The 17,628-nt window shown below is 45.8% G+C and overlaps 1 protein-coding gene across 5 annotated transcripts in view; it reads left to right on the top strand.

The window, feature by feature from the left end:
• Nucleotides 1-17,628, top strand: part of LOC115308201 (la-related protein 1B) — an 85,748-nt gene that overhangs the window by 22,294 nt on the left and 45,826 nt on the right. For all 5 annotated transcript variants that reach the window (XM_042289861.1, XM_042289859.1, XM_042289860.1 and 2 more), the window contains exon 2: nt 11,997-12,076. In XM_042289861.1, coding sequence (XP_042145795.1) covers nt 11,997-12,076 — 80 coding nt within the window. The remainder of the gene's footprint in view (nt 1-11,996; nt 12,077-17,628) is intronic.

Below are 17,628 nucleotides of genomic sequence, written 5' to 3'. Positions count from 1 at the left end.
TACGTAAATTCGCTGGGAGAGCTGTTATAAAACATGGCCTTTCTTCTCACTGTTGGAATCTTGAAGCCGCCTTGTGTTCTGGCTTTTAGACTTTTTGTGGAAAGTGCCTTATGTTTGCAAGACTCGAGGCAAAGGAGCAAGTTCATGTGAGGCCTGTTACGACCTCGCCGACATAAGTTCCACATTGTGTAGTAAGCGGAGCCGGCATTTGGCAGTCGGCATAAAGATTGATGGGGTGACAACAGCAGCTTTGTGTTTCGGCTCGTAACGGCATTTTTTAAAAATTTTGTTTAGATGCTTGTGAAAACGTGTTGAAGTGCTTTGTTCTTTATTAATGTTGAAGTTTGTTCTGTCTTGTTTGTCACATAAGCATATAGACATTTTTGTTGTTGTTGAGACAAGATTAGAAAGACTTCCATTCAAGCGAAATTGTTGCTCTTCATTCTTTGCTCAACTGCGGTGTGTGGTTTAAGATCATGCCGCAAAAGGCAAGCTTTCTGACTTGGAATGGGTCTGAACCAACTGTATGGGATAGTGCTCCAACCAGATTCCACAATCTGTTTCTTTCTTGAAGGGAAAGGTGAAAAGACAAAAGTTGATTTTGAGGATGGCAGCTGTGTTCAATGAGTTCGGAGCATTCTTTTCCTTTTTTTTTGTGCAGTTGTTCTGCAATACTCTTCTGCCACTACGCGTCCCATTTTTTCTCCCTTCTTCATTTTTTGTAGTGCAACTTGCGTGGTCGGAAGTTACCTTTGCTGGAGACGGGACTGAACTGCAGAGGCACACGCTTACGTATGGCTCTGACCATAGGAACGATTTGTTCAAGTTTCCATAGCGCTTCGGAGTTTTGTTTTTTTAGAAAGTGCACACGGCACACTAGAATTTATTTATTTAGAAATAGCCTGCAGTGCCGAAACATTATTGCAGATACAGCGGAGTATTAATTTAAAAAAATGAAAACGTTTGTGACATTTAGTCTGGGGACAAATCAATAAAGGCTGTTACTTAAACACCGAATCCAGTTGACCACAAGCACGCTCAAAATCAGAATCGCTTCCCGAAAGAAGTGATCCCATGTTAGGACTTATGACGGCAGACCCAGGCAGTGTATACCGCTCGGAGATTGTGCGATGAAAAAAAATGTATTTCTTGTAGTTGGTGGTACAAAATATTTCTTGGATCTACACAACCCAAACACATAGCTTGGTAGTTCAAAATAGCAATTTTTGTTAGTTCCAATTCTCATTGTTTCATATTGTGTGATGGATGAATGGATTGGTACAAGACCGAAGGGGATGCAGAATGCAGAACCTCGTAAAGGGCCTGTAGAATTTTGGAGAACTGAACACCGAGAACGTTAAACTTGAGTGGCTTCGCTTGAAAAGAAATGTGGTGGAGGCCTTGCGTTCTCGTTTCAAACATGCCAAAAGCGATATTGATCAGTCGGTTATCATACAAATATCCTACGGGGGAACGGCTTGCACTTTGACACAATGGCCTTGTTGCGATTGATGGTGTGCGGCCCCTCTATTTTAGGCCGAAATGTGTAAGCGATCTAAGCGCAGTCCGGCGAAGGCTGTGAAAGCCACACAGCCGAGGGGTTTGAAAGCGCATCTGCCGTCGACACATTGTGTAATATGGGGCAGCTGGAAGTTTTGTGATCAAAACAGGAAATGATGGACGGCTGTGCGAAGTGCTGGCCCGGAGCCACGCCGCGTGATTGAGAGCTGGGGGGGGTGAAAGGGCGTGTTGTTTGAGGAGGAGGACGGCAGGATTTTGGCTCGTGAAGTTACTTCCCCTGGCACTGTTTGGATTTGAATGACGCTAATTTTGCAACATGCTCCGAGGTTTCGGCTGAGGTTTCGACGAAATTTTGGTAATAGCTGATTTGCCCCAAAATCGGTTCAACACATTAATAGACACATCGAAACCAATAACTCCAATTGCAAGTTTCTTTTTTTTACAGAGTTGTTGAATTTTTAGTTTTGGTCTGAAAGGTGGAGAGGCTCTACTGGCAGCACTTTAAATCAATCAATCATTAATTTTTTCAAGTCAAATCCAGTACAGATAGACCTGGATGGTTTGTGTGACATCAAGTGTCGTAATAGAGAGGTTTAGCAAAACTAAAGAAAGAGAAAGGAACACTAAAAATACCATGCTTTTTTATATTGCCTGCTCGATGTGCAAGTAACATACCTAAGAACTCGGGGAGAGGAGAAGGTGAGAGTGCATGGGAGTGTGAGAACCGCGAGCTCTGACTGGAACAATTAGCGGATAGTCCTAAAGCTAGTTGCCTTTGTCTTCACTAGACTCGTCAAACATGTTCCAACGCTAAAGCCAAACGCCGGACGCCGGCATTCGACGTCTTAATGCATTCAACAAAGGCAGCTAGCAGCCCCTAACCATTCGAACCAGAGCTTGGCGTTGCGACCTCTGCGCGCACTTTGCCTCCCTCTCTTCCTCAGTTTCTCGGTGCGTACCGCAGCTTGCGGGAAAATGTAAGTGTTTGTTTTGGCACAACTTTCTTTCACCCCTGTCTCAACAGCTATATTGGATTTAGAGATAATCAATAGCAATGCTTGAGGGTATAAAGCCAGAGTATTGCGAAAACATGGGACGTGGGCCACAATGTTTGCGCTCTTTGCTCTGTGATCCTTTCTTAACGGCTCATGCCACAACCTGATTGGATGCGGTGCAATAATGAGATCCGCGGGCCTCGCGACGCCCCGCGTTTCTTAAAGGGGCACTAAAGTGCTTTTCGATATCTGCGTTTTATGGCCATAACTCATTCTTCTACGAGCTCTATGCATCCTAAATAAAAACAGTATTACATTGATGAGTGTCAGATTTGCATATCTGCCAATATTTGTGCATTGAACAAGCAATAATGGCAAACAGTTCCACTATTCAATTGTATTAGTAAAATTAACAAAAACAAAAAAAAACATCAGTAATAACTATTTTCTATCGACCATAATGGGGATGTAATACTGGGTGCGCTTCAAGATTTACCTGCTGTAAATTGGTGTACCATTGTTGATGCGTTTTTGGGCACTTTTACGTCTCGCGTTCTCACGCCGGAAAAGATACTAAACAGTGCAGAAAAAGACTGAACTCGGATCGAAGCGGGGACAATCTGAACCCTTTGGGTGCCACGCCCGAGCATACTCGTTCCTGCGTGGTTCCAGTTTCGGTTTGCGTCCTGCGCCTCCCAACCGGGCTGTCGTTCGTTTGACACTTAGCGGCACGCACGAGGCAGACGAAAACGGTGCCTTGTTTTGTCGTGTCACTTGTGGTGTCCTACCCTGTGGTGTCACATCATTTTTGGTACGCCCCTCCGTCGCTACAGAATGGCAGACCTATGTCGTTCAACCTCGCACTTCACGGCAAACGCCGAGACCTTGAAATCACCGATGAACTCGGCATTCGACGACCGCGAAAAGAAGGAGGTTACAATTCCGAACAAACAAAGGCCGAGCGAGGCTGCCCGAAAGGGTGACCTCAGGGCAGGCACGTATCCAGGGGGGAGGGGGAGAAGCATAAAGCCTGCCCCCCCCCCCCCCACCGTAATCTTCCATTTTGCTGGGGCCTCTTCTTCCTCGTACAGCATTTTGTCATGGGTGGCCCCACACCCTTCCCTGAATCAAAATCCTGGCTACGTGCCTGCCTCGGGGTACGAGGTCGAGGTGCCGCCGCGTAGCACCGTGTCTCAAAAAATATGATACGAGAAATGGTTCATGGGTTGGTGACATGTAGACATCAATTAACCTTTTGCACCAAAGATAGTGCATCTTTTATAAATAATAAATATTCTCGATAAAGTATGCTAAACTGTTACTGAGACCAAAATTGGCATTCCACAACCGGGAAAAAAAGAAAACCGGCAGTCAAAGAGTTTAGTTTAGTTCATTATTTGTTGCATTGAGTCGCATTGACAACCAACTGGTTGAAGGGGTTCACTGTTCCGCGAGTTGGCGGTTTCAACTCCTGCCCGTTTCGGCCTGGACGAGCGTCATACCGACGCGCGGTTGTGTATCGCTATTGCTGCGTGATGCAGGTCAAAGACCCCAGGCACGGGCTGGATTTCTCACCTACAGCTAAGACACCAGGCATTCATCGAGGCTGACTAATGACTAACTTCCGACTCTATAAACATACATATACTATTAGTCGGCAGTTCGTGGCAGGTGGACTAGAGTGGGGGATTATTTTTGTTGTATCTTGCTTTTCAAAGTGAGCAGACAGAAAGGACCCGCATGGTGTTGTCAGTTTTATGTGCTGTGTCCAGCTCGGGTTTGGGAACGCGTATGTAGGAGGCTGTTGTTTCCGGCAGTAGTTAAACAGCGTGCAGCTGTCTTTGTTGGCTCACGGCGGATAGAACCAGCGCACGAGGTCCGCAGGCTCTTTTCGGATGTGTATTAACGTCTTATTTCGCGAATAATTATTTGAATCTTGATTCATTAATTCGTGTGTAAGTGGGTTTGTCCGACTTTCTGTTCGTCTTGATTTTTTATACGCCCGTTTTTCACACTGTTGTTACTGGCTTAGGGTAGGAGTGAAACGTGCGCATACAGATGCTGCACAGAGATACAAAAAAGAGATGACGGAAAGAACAGACGACGACGACGACTGGTTTTCTACCCGTCGTTGATTCTCAACCACTAGTCATAGATGGGCCGTAGGTTTTCCGGCTTTTATTTATAAGGGAAATCTGCCAATGTTTTTTCGTGTTTATTTATTTTGCCAATATCAGCTTGCTTCGGTGATCTGTTCCGGATAGACGCTATAAATAGAAGGGAAATCTTCCGAAAACTAAGTTTTTCTTGGTTTTTTAAGAAAATAAATTAAGAAATAAATGAAGAGCAAAAATACCCAGAAATTGGTGTTTCTTTTTTGAGCCGACTTTGTATTTGTGACAACGGAGGATATTTATTAGCATTTTTCGGTTTTATCGATTTTTTTTTTCAGCACAGACGGATAATTATTAGGGTTTTTCGGTTAAAACCGTGAACTCTTCAACCTAATTATCAGGCTGTCTAGCGACCGGGAAAACCGGGAATTGTCAGGGAAATTTTAATTACTTGGACAAATCAGGGAATTGTCAGGGATATTGTCAAAAAGCGAGCCCAGTAAGGGAAAACGAGCCGAAAACGCCATCAAGTGCTGTGAGCAAACGCTTGAGAACTTGGGGGCAGAAAAATAGGCAATAAATCCTTCTTAGAGCAGAGCGTCGGCTCTGCTCACCCAATGTAGAGTGTGCTGCTTGTGCAAAGGGAACAGCCGACAAATCCAGTTCAAGCTTTGGATTGGATTGAGGGCGCGACACTAGGCGAGATCTAGTTAGAGCTACTAGATTTAGTAACAAATGGGAAAACCGCACACCCCAATCCAATCCAAGCCTTAAGCCGAATGTATCCGAAAATGTGCATCTGGCAGCCACGCTGCCATTTGGTTATTGACGTGTGTGGTTGAGCGTCGAGTTTTCATCGTGTTTCCGGAAGTGGCCTCTTAGTGACGATGTCGGGGGCAAGAAAGTGCTCGTTTCTTCGTGATGGATGAACCCGAATATTTCGGAATGTGGAAGTTGAATTAAACCCGTGCGAAATGATCCTCACAGTGCTCAATGCCTTGTATTGTAATGGTCTTATATACTTAACTGGCTCTATAGTGGTCAGGGAATTTCAACTGAAATTGTCAGGGAAAACCTGGAAAAGTCAGGGAATTTCAAAATATTAATTTGCTAGACACCCTGATTATAAAAAAAGGTTGTTTTTTTGGTGCTTTTTTTTTTGGTCTTGCAGTGCGCTTGTATTGGAGGATGGTGAATGTGCATGGAGGGATTACATTGGTGTTGTTGGGTTTCTCTTTGTCTTGTTTGCATGGAGAGAAAAGTTGAATATCGGTGGTTTTATTTTGATAATGCGACATGCGGGAATAGTTCGAGGAAGAATTCAGTCAATTCCCGACGCCCCCAAGACAGTGTTTGACACTAAATACATTAGCGCCTGTCCATGTTGTCTATGGTTTTTACTTTCCCTCATCTCTTTTGCGCTTTTTAACTTTTTACACTTGTAGCTCTGTAGAGACACATTCAACACACATCCACCGACTGCATATGTGAAAATCGGTTTGGTGATCCTTTACGAATGGACGCTAGGGGCAGTTGAAGGAGAGGTGCATCGCACGAGGCTTCAGCTGAAGCACCCGCACTATTCGTTAGCCGCTAGAGCACAATTCACGAGGCGACATAAATTTGTTCCCATAGCTGGCAGCATTCTAGATTAGGTAGTCAACATCGACTCTCAGTGTGCAGTCAGTGTTTGGTCCTGCCAAATTGAACCTGGTATGTATCACATTATTTAGTGTGCACATGCTGAATCTTATGCATTTGTAGCAGAAGAGACAATTTAGTCACCTTATGTGTTAGGGGTCTCAAACTGATTTGAGTGGGTGGGCGGGCAGACAGCTTAGCCCCAAAAGGTTGAGGGCCAATGTAAAGAGGGGGGGGGGGGGGAGATTTTATAGAAAAGGGCCTTCGTGCCCTCTGCATTTTGAAACTCGCAGTTTTGACAGGGACATCCTTTAGCTTTGACTTCTTTATAGGACTTCTTGAGGCCCTTACTTGGGATGACCGTAATCCTCAGGCTAGAAAACTGGACACTGAGGGCGGGGTGCAGGGGTGCGACGCAAAGGAAAAATTGTGCTACTAGTCGTTTGAACTTGGAAACATTATTCTGGAGTCGGGCCGGATGACTTTCGTCACCAGTTTTACCCACTGTTTCATTGTTGCCTAAGATGTCAAATTCAGTAGTACTACATGAAAAGTCAGGCAAATTTATCGGCAGATGTAACGAGGAAAAGAGCTCAAAATTGTGCTGTATGGGAAGTAACATTTCCAAAGCATGTTTAATTTTATAAAATTATGTCCCAGGAATAAGCATTATTTCGGTTTTATTCCATTTGCTTAGTACCGATTTTTGCAACTGCTTGTTCCCGCAAAAACGGGACGTGAGGGGATTTTGAGGCAAAGCGACAGGACGACATAAATGAACCTCTAAAACGGGACTGTCCCGCCTAAAACAGGAAGTCTGGTCACCCTACTTGATGCGATGACAAGAATTAAACTGACACCACCCTGCCAATCTGATAACATTTTTTTAGTAGAACAAGAGAGAAAGCGCACTGTTGTTAGCGTCGCTCAATTCACTACTCATTTAATTAAACTCAACATGTCTAAAAAAAAGAAGCTCCTCATGCAACACTTTTTGCTTTTCTAACAATTTTAATAGCAGCAGACTAAGAGACTTGCTTATATTTCAATAGTGATATTTTCTGAGGCCAGAATCCTGAGCCCGTATCCTTACCTTTGGCAGTTTTTCTTGCCGTGCGAGCGAGTTCGTGCAGCCGACGTTCGCCCTTGAGCGAGGAGCTCGCGCTCACGGCCCATAGTCAGGGAGTTGTCATAGAGGTGAACAACATGACGTAAAGCTGGGGAGCAAAAATTAAAACGAAACACGAGGCAAATGAGATGTGAACACGCTACAAGCGTAAAGTAATAGGCGACATGAGATCATCGTGGCACACACCATTTGTGGCGCCTGAGACATGGGAACGGGGTCTCGCAGCCGCCTGGCGCTTGTGGGCTGTGTGTCTAAGACCCTTGCTGTGTATCTATCGGACTCGATTGTAAGTGCGCTATTTTTTACAGCGGAGTTGTTAAGGGCTAGGTTCCCCAGGATCGTGTCCGGTATGTCGACAGAAACCTACCTGGACAGCTACTGCCATCTATAAGCGACGGCAGCAAGCGCACAATCAGTATGGTTTCCGCCGTCGCTCATAGATCGCGCCAACCTTTCCAGCTATAATAGAAGAATGAATAGTTGGGCGCGTTGGTGGGAATTCATCGTAGGAAACAGCGCGAAAAACAGACGACGACAAAGAAGAAGCACACAGTGTATCAATACAGCTTGGCTGGTTTTCCTTCTTCACAAGAGTGGAAAGGCTGAACGTTTTATTTTTTTTAAATTTTTGTTCTGGCACATAGTGATAACAGCTTGTTAGATAAGAAATTCTGGTTATCTGATATTTTTCAGATATATATCTGCTTTAATGAAGGGACAAAAAGTTTGTACTTTTTTCTGGCGACCGCCGTGAAAGCTTGCGAGCACAGATTTCTCGCAAGTGGGCTGCCAAGATCGAAAGGAAAATCGACATGATGGGTCCGGCGAACCGATGCTGCGGACAAATTATCTTTCTCGGATTGTCGGCGAAGAGACGTCTGTTGGCCCGGATTCTGCGAGCTGGGGAGAGGTGGGAGTAGGTTGCAGCCAGCTCTTTGTTCCTGGATCTTAAACAGTGCCTGTCTGCTGCGGTTCAACACTTTTTTGGATATATTTTGCACACCTTACAAGTTCTGTTCTTCCCCAGATTGGTTGCTATTGGTCATATTGCCCAGGTTTGGGCTCTGCTGCTAGAGAAAAGCTACAGCAGAAGCACGGCCTTCAGCGCATGCTCGAAGCCTTCCGACGTGATTTGATCGTGGGTACTCAAGAGGCGCCAAGGTTTTATCGAAGGAAGAAAGGTTGCGTTGGGGGCCCGTTCTTTGCCTGTCACCGGCTATAAAAGGCGATTCACACACTCGTGTTGAGTCTGACCAAGCACAAGGGCTGCTGTGGCAACGGCTGAGCAGCCGTTGCCATGGCAACTTTTGCACATGGTCGGACACGATGCAAGTGTGTGAATCGGCCTTAACACCGCCCCAACTTCGCTTGTTACTGTTTGTCGCATGCACATTCCTGGTGCAGCAGTGATCATGTAAGTGAGCTGCCTGTCGTCGAGAATGTTTTGGAGTTTGGGCTTAACTGAAAATAGGGATAAGCTATTGTAACATCCGGAGAGTAGCCCACCGAAAATCGAGAGTAAATCGGGTGAAAATAAGGCTTGGGCTAACTTCCAAAACGCAGTCAAGAAAAACTGTAAAAAAGAAAAATGCTATTTGAAGGTAATGCGTTTCTGCCAAACTCATTATCGTGGAGAGGGGCAGCAATGCCAAGACGACTACTTCCCAGTCAGCAACGTTTGACTATATCCCGCCACAGCTAACTAGCCACATTTATGCCGAGCATTTGTCAAGGGATGGGCTAACTTTCGGTGTTTGAAATAAATTTGGGAACGGGGGGGGGCAGGGCAGGGGCAGGGGCAGGGGCAGGCAGGCAGGCAGGCTGGGGCAGGGGGCAGGCAGGCAGGCATCTGTCGGGATATTACGGTAAGTATAAAAAAAAAACCTCCCTCCACTTTTCAAAAAAAAAAAAAAAAGTTTTTTTTAAGGATTATTTTATTAAAATTTTGGTTCTAATAAAAACAACTGTTAGAGTGCTTACAGTAGCTGTAGCAACTGTCAGCTTAAGAAATGCAGGGTGTAGCCTGTTATGCTTTCCCTGGTATTCTTTTTTCTGCATTCTTATTGGCTAATGCTGCAGTGACATAGCCAGGGACGATAAGGTGCTCGGGACTCGCCACGCCGTGCGTTTCTTAAGTTGTCGGCGACCGTAGTGGACACTGACTGGACTCTCGCATTTTAGACGGACGGTTATGCCCGAGTCCCACTAGAGTGACAAACAAGAAACAACCAACACCACCCAGACAAGCCTCAAACCAGATTCTTTTGTGGTTCAGCAGGCTTTGTAGAGTAAAGGAGGCTATGTTCAAACATGTGCATCGTGCACGCGAGGGTATCTTTCACGATCGCCTAAGACTAAATGCCCGCCAAAGGTACCGTCGCGAACGTGCTGCATGTTTTGGAGGCTCGTCGGTGTCTGCTGTTTTTGTGTGCTTGTCGCCCTAGTGGTACTTGGGCATTAGAGTTGACATTGACGTTTTGGTGCTTTGTGGCGAGAAAAGCTACGGAATGATTACGGTGTAAAGAAAGGAAGGTAAAAGAGTTTGACCCTGCTATCACCGTCTTTTTTTTATTATTTCGCTAGGACTCCCTTTTATCATGCGCTTCCCGTTCCCTAAACATTTTCTGCAAAGGCTCGACCTTGTCTTCGTGCTGAGGGAGGCGTCGTTGCTGCAAAACCATTTGGGATGCTCTCCGCGCATTTTCATTTGCAATAAAAAAATAAAAAAACAGTTTCCGAGATTTTGTTGCGGAAAGTAACTTGACGCATGGCACCTGCATTTGCCGTGTCTGTTGCTGCAACCATTAACTTCCTGTTCGGTATTGGCAGTAGTGTGTGGGCTGGGACACGTTGGTTTTGGAGCACGGCTAACTGTAGTCGTCGAGAGGACGAGTGCGGCAGGGTGTCTCCTCCTTCCATTGTCTGGCCCTCCAGCATGCGCCTGTCGCCTTCCGTCATACTTGGCTGCGCACGCACCCTAGAAAGTCGTGGGATGCCAAAGCATTCTTGAAGGTGGGAAGCTGATGCCGTAGGTGGGTCAACCGAAAGACTTTACAACTGTTCTAGTCCTGGCCGCGACTACACGAGCGACTTCGTCTGTTCCTTTCATCGGGGTCCTCCAGTGACGTCATGGTGCCGAGCTCCAATTGGGGTTCGGCGTCTTCCGCTAGTCGTTGTAACGACTGCCTCGCCTTTTTGTTGCTGTCAGAAATCTGTCGGCTCTTTGCAATTGAGGATTCGGGTCTGCGAGAAAGGGGAGTCGAAATAGTTTGAAAGGTGCATTTGTTCGTTTGACACGAAGGTATGTATGGGGAGCTTACGTATTATGTATTGGGCCTTCTGAACTGCAACCTAGGATAGGTCGTTTACCCTGTGAGGAAGGTGCCCTCTGCTGGGGTGGGGCTTGCCATGCGGGCGACGAAATTCTCTCTCCTCGCTCATAAGTGGAGAGGCACGCTTTGGCAACTCCTCCTGGATTAGACATAATGGTTTTAGTGGAAATCCCCAAGGTGGAGAAGATTTATTCGAATATAAACTGACTTTCACCCGAAATAGAGTAGAACTTGCGCCCTCTATGCGACTGGTGGCCACCGAAAAAATCCGCCTGGTCCGGGATTCGATCTGGGGACGTCTCCAAGACTAGAGGATTGCTCGACCAGTTGAGCTAGCCAGGAGCTGGCAGTCAATAGAGCAAACAGATGTTAACAGTTGCCACCAGTCTCGATCATAGCCACCGCATAGGTGAGGTCAGATGTAAATGGCTAGATGTGATTGATTGGTGGCAGCCATTATTTTTTGTTTCTTCATGGGCTGCCTGTTTCTGGTTAGCTCGGTTGGTAGAGGGCTCTGCTAGTCTCGGAGAGGTTCAAGACTGATTCCCGGACCGAAGGGTGTTATTGCTCTTCATTCCGGACCGAAGGGTGTTATTGCTCTTCATTCCGGACCGAAGGGTGTTATTGCTCTTCATTCCAGGTGGAATTCAATTTAATATTGCACCTGCAGGATAGCAAGGCCGTAATGCTGGAATTTTCAGTGCACCTGAGGCCAGCATGGGGTATAGATTGGACGCAAGTGTTTCTCCAGCTTTTGGCCGAGAAACGTGTCCACTTTGTGTCCTGTGCTGCCCCGTGGTAGACAATGTGAAAAATACAGTGCTACGGCTTTGTGTTTAGGAGCTGTCGGCTTTGGTTGACTTGCTGGCCGTGTAGCCTGTTGCAACAGAAATCTGCTAGAGACTCGGTCACGAGTTCCCGAGAGGGTCGGTATAGTGACGTCGCCCATTACCGACACACCGGTTTCTCTAGGGTCGCGAGTAGACGCCCTCAAAAACAAAGCTTGCCTAATGATTGGTGCACCCTCACCTCACGGATTGGGCGCTTCGACCAGGGCGCTCTTTCTCGTGGCCAAAGTGTCGTCCCCAGTCATTACTCTCGCTGCAGAATATCGTCAATCGCGACAACAGGAGTGCTTGTCCCGTCACACTCTCTGTCTCTTTGCCTGAATTGTGGCGGTACGTGGAGTCTATGTCCGCAGACTGTTGTCTACTCGAGAGTTGGAAGCAGGTGGTGAAAACCTGTCCGTTTTCGTGCCTTGCAGAAGCTGCGGTGACGGCAGCAGCGGCGGCGACCACCAGGAGGCAGCAGCCGGCGACGTCAGAGAAGAGAAGCTCGACACGGGTGAGTCCGCCGAACCCCAGTGCCGAGTTCGACGGAACGCAACCCCGCCTCCGTTGGCCACAAGGTTTCTTCGTCATGCGTGCTAGTCAGCTGCCTAAAGCACGGCTCACACGTTCGAGTTTCAGCGCGATTGACTGCGGCATGACGACTCGACGCCACTTACACGTTGTTTCCAGCTGCTGTGAGGAGCGAGGAGGCGGTGAGAGGTTCGATCGTTCGTGGGCGTCTCCGCCGCTTTCCTTCTCGCTACAGACAACGCAACGCATGTGCCCTTGCAACCTATTTCCCCAAAAGGCGTCCGTCAATAGAGTGCAGACAATCTCCGTGGTTCAAGCTGCTCCCTCTCTTAAATCTAGGCCCTCTACTCACGAGAAAACAGACTGTTGCCACCTGTCGGGTAGTCCTCGAACCCTCTCTGTGGGCTCGAGATAATCCCAACGTTGTCATAGGTGGCCTTTTCTCGGAGAGCGCTTAGATCCGATCTTGCAGATACTGCAAAACCTTTAGTATCGTTATTGTACCCAGGTCGGAAGCGCTTATGGGTCTACCGATAGATGGTGTGTTCTCTTATTGTAACGCAGCCGATCATGCTCGGGCGTGAACGTTCATCCTTTACCCCTCGTTGGCTTGGGCGAGCCCAGCAACCACTGCAGCTGCGAGATCGCGAGGTTGAAGTCTCAGATTGTGTCGATCTATGATCTGGTGCCCACGTCCGTGTGGTCTAATCGGCTGCCAATCTCACACAGTCCGCTTTGACGCACCGCTTCGGAAGGGTAGCCCTTGTCGTCGTCCGTATGATAATGTATTGTTTAGAGCACCACTGTTGTTACAGTAACAATATTTTGTGGGCCTTCAGTTCTTTAAAAGCGTCGGCGTGTCCCCGAAAATTCTCCACGTTCTTAGCTGCAACACTTTTTTTTTTTTTTTTTTCGAATCTTGCTTTGGGTTTGCACGATAGACGGCCAGTTTTGACGGTGCCCAGGACCTCGCTTACCGATGTAGTTTGTCGCCCATGGTTAGCACTAGGCTGGGGGGGATGCACATACACCGAATAATGTTTTGAGGCTATGCACGCTCGGAACACTAACTGGAGCACAGTAACCAGACAATACACACGCGAGAAGATTGCTAGACTGGTGTGTAACGTCTCCTGAATGTAAACTTTCTGTCTGGTTAGGAAATAAATAGACTGACTGAAAAAATTTAAACTCTAACCAAGATAGAGTTTAAATTTTTCAGTCAGTCTGTAACGTCCTCTGTTTGCCGGTTCTGTGTCTTGTTAGTCTCACTCTCTTTTGATCTGAAATTTGCGTGAACTTTTCCGGTTTTCTCTGTCAGGTTCAGGATTTTACACAATCCAGATGATCTTTTTTAAGATGTTCGGACAAACTCGCAGAGTTTCTGAAACTCTACAAGTTTAACCCTTTTCAAAACTCAGTCTGGTCGCTTCTATAACTATAATCACTAGGTGTGTGTCATCTGTATATGCTAATGGCTGCCTTTTGAGGTGATACCATGGTGTCGCATGAATCCCTGGAATGCTCGGTTTCAGCATGATCCAGACGTCCCATGACAAAACAATGTGTCGGATATTGTCAAAAGATTTCCTCAAGTAAGCAACTCGTACGAGGGACAGTTCTTTTTTTCTTTTTTTTTTTACCCTATTGAAATTGAAACAAATAGAGAATGAACTGTACAGTGAGGGACACCTTAAGTTTCGCACGTCTGCCGTTGCCGAAGATCTACTAGATTTTAACTGCTATTAGCATACACAAATTCAGTCTGATACTTGAACCACTAGATGGCACTGAACTTCTAAAAGGGTCTATTGTCTACAAATCTTTGCTGCGGCTTGTTTTTTTTTTTTTTTTTTTAATGTCTATATTGGATTGCAGACAGCTCTTTAGTGACAGCAACAGAAATTCCGAGAGGGGAGTGGCAAGTCATGTGGGCTGCTCACCCCTTGCCTCTCCAACAGGTGGAAGTTTGTGTGCTTACAAAGTTGCAAACATAAAAGACCAAGCACCTTCTCATGTCAAAGAAACTGAAAACAGCTGTCAGCTGTTGGTGCTCTCGGTCATGAGAAAAATAGCGCGGTCAAATTGACTGCGCAGGTTTTTGATTCCGAGGCCTCTTCTTGTCTGCAACGGGTACATTTCCTCGGTCCCCGACTCGGCTAGTTCGCGTGCGCCAACACCTGCCAAACCGAAAGACTGCGTTTCGTGCGCAGTTGTTATTGGCCGAACAAACGGTCGCCCAACGTTACCGTGTTGGAAGGAACGTGCGGGTTGGGAGGAACGTGTGGGGTCGGTGATGGCGTCGGCTTTGTTAACGACGAATACCGCGTAAGACGTGCACGGGCAAGAACGCGAAGATGCGACTGGCGCTAGTGTCGTCTCCATGTCTTGTGCCCTTGCTTCTGGTTTCTGCTTGTTAGCTTAGTTTCCAAGCATTTCAGTTCTAGTGAGGTTTACAGTCACCTGGCAGTGCTGTGGGGCCACGATTTTAGGGATGAAATGAGGAAATTCCGGAATTTAAGAATGCTTTGAAGTTTCCCAGCTGTCTTCTTTCTTTATTTTCTTTCTGTTTTGTGAGTGTTGGGTTTGAAGAATAGTGCAACTTATACAATTTGGCAAAAAACAACAACAACAATGAAAAAACAATTTGTGGTCAATGTGGAAAGCAAGCTGACGATTTAAGTTCTTTATGATTTTGGAGAACTGTTTTGAGGGCTTTTTGCATACTTTTTCTCAACATGGAGTGAGCAGTGCAATCTGTGAACATTATTGTGGAGAGGTGAGCACCATTCTTTTTGTTTATGGCAATGCTGAGTGAGTCCATCCTACACAAACTTATCACCGAGGACGTGCGCCGATCTCCGTATTCCTTTTGCCGACCGCTTTGCAGGGAAGAAGATTTATGCAGTCGATATGAAGTTCATCCGTGACATACTCTATTTAAAAAAAACAAAAAAAAAACAAAAAAAAAAAAATCTATTTTTTGTTGCATTAAGTTTGACAGTTCTTTGCGCACTTTCCGCCACTCAGATTGGAGGAGTCTTTCGTGACGGTAACTTTCCCGGTAATAGTTGCGCTGGGGTGGCCATCGATCTCTTGGCGCTTTCATTCGAAACAAGCCCGGTCCCGCTTTTCCAAGTGTTGCCGTCATACAGTTGTGCGTGTGCTGTCGGGACGCTTGTGTTATGAGCAAACTCTCGACAGCTGGTGTGCACGCAACCGGCAACTTTTTTTTATTAAACTTTCTCTGCTTCTTGCGCGAGTTACGGCATCGGGCAAAACGGGCGCGACGACGGCTTCATCAATTGCTTCCCGGTATTTCCGACGTATAGTCTGAGACGTTTGGAAGGCTCACTTGGCCTTGCATTTTGGAGGTGTTTCAGGGTCCGAGGGTACTCGGTGTCTCGCCCACCCGCAATAACTGACTGGCCTTTTTAAATGTGATTTGCTTCCTGAACAAACTACTGGGTGATTCAAGGAGCAGCCAGGCTCTTTAAATCGACCAGAAAATTCGGTTTCTTAACCTATCGCGTTCCGATTTTGTGTAGCGTTTTTCACGGATGGTGCATTTTTTTGGTAAAATTTGCAAAGAGTGAACTTACATGAGGAAAAAGTAAAGAAAGAAAAAGGCTTAGCTCCTATGGAAATGCAGCAAAGCCACAGGTCTTCAAACAATGCGGCGCCGCTTCGCACGGGAGACAAGAGATGTCACAAGCGTTCGCGACGCCAACTGTCGCCAACGAACAAGCATGCAGCGCCGAGAGCCAGCGTCTTTAGCAGACAATTGTTTCGACTCAAAAGCGGCGCGCGTTCTGCAGGCGGTGATGGTCGCAGAAACAAAAACAGGCACGGTAACAAGGAACTGCAAAGCAGACGACATCAGTACCCCGAAAAAACAGTCGAAATATCCCGACAAACCAGTTTTTTTAATCGATTATTTCTTCATTCAATGTGTTTTATTAGTAAGGACGACAAAATAATGCATTGGCAACTAATATCAGAAAAGCTCGCGCTGCTTTTGAGTGGAAACGATCGTCTGCTAAAGACGCTGGCTCTCAGCGCCTAACGCTCGTTCATTGGTGGCAGTTGGCGTCGCGACCGCTTGCGTCATCTCTTGTTTCCCGTGCGAAGCGGCGCCGTATTGTTTGAAGACCGGTGGCTTCGCTGCACTTCCATAGAAGTTAAGCCTTTTTCTTTCTTTAAGTTTTCCTCAGGTAAGTTCGCTCTTTGCAAATGATAACACAAAAAAATGCATTACCTGTGGGCAACGCTGCACAGAATCGGAATGCGATAGGTTAAGAAACCGAATTTTGCAATCGATTTAAAGAGCCTGGCCGTTTCTTGAATCACCCAGTAGAGTGCGGTGAGGATAGTTGCGTTAGACGGACAAAAAGGGAAGGGGGGATTTTTGCTTTCTCCTCTTCTCGCAAAGTGCTTTTGTGGAAAACCGCCTGGCACGTTTAACATTTGCGTGATTCCAGGTCAGTTGTGCAATGATGGTTTGAATAAACTTTTTTGTGCGTAAAAAAGATTTGTAAGACGTAAGCCATATTCACTGTAGGGACATTCAGCTATGTGTAAAGGACATAGCTTGGCTTTACACGGAGTTGTAAAATTTGCAACCTGGAGGTGTAGAAATTGACAAGTTTTGCGCGGTTCTTACCAGCGCCGTTATTTTCACACTGAAGCATCCGCGTCGCAATGCAACCTTTATGCTTATCTTACAAAAATGTGCCGAGTTTGCACTCAAATATTAAAAAAAGACAAAAATTTAGTATTTTGTAGGAAAAATAAAACTAGGAAACGCCTTGGAGACATTTTCAAAAACTATTTTCCAATTAATTCTTTTTGGAACAGTTAGCAGAATGTACCAAAATATGTTTTGCTAGATGATATCTATGAATGTGTAGAAAGTATCCTCCCACCCTTAATTGTCCTTACAATGTTGATCTGGAAATGCAGCTGATTTTTCGAAGTCTGGTAAAGTTTGGGATCATTGTTTAAAAGAAATTGGTCCTTTATTTCTTTTTAACTCTCCGGAACAGTGTTTCGTGACGTGAGTTCATCTATGACGGCCAAACATTGAATAACAGATTATTTTCATAGGAGAAAAGTGACGTGTTTTGCGAACCCCGACATAGAGAAGATAATCGGCTTGCCTGCAGTCTCTCACTTCTGACGAGTCTTAACCTAAAATAAGGTGACCTACATTCAATGTAGGTGTTGTCGAGCTTGTTTTCCCTCAAATTAAAAAATTATTTTCTGGGAGTTCTCTTTTTTTTTTGCTGATTGAGTTTTAGTTGGTATCTATATTGGGTGTCGGACAAAAGCAATTTGTGTTTATTGAAACTTAAAGAAAACAGGCCACAAGCATGGGATTTCCAAACTCCAAGGAATGTGCACGTCTCCCAAACAGCTAAAAAATGTGAAAAAAAAAAAAAAATGAAAAAAAAAAAAAAAATGCATATAATTTTTTTCTTTTTGTAATTTTTTTGGTTTTCCCTATTTTGTATAAAACCGACCGTGGGGGGTTAC

Source organism: Ixodes scapularis, unplaced genomic scaffold, assembly GCF_016920785.2.
Source record: "Ixodes scapularis isolate PalLabHiFi unplaced genomic scaffold, ASM1692078v2 PGA_scaffold13__105_contigs__length_92229423, whole genome shotgun sequence".
NCBI lineage: Eukaryota > Metazoa > Arthropoda > Arachnida > Ixodida > Ixodidae > Ixodes > Ixodes scapularis.
The sequence above is the reverse complement of the archived record's forward strand: the minus strand, read 5'-3'. Positions and strand labels throughout refer to the sequence as shown.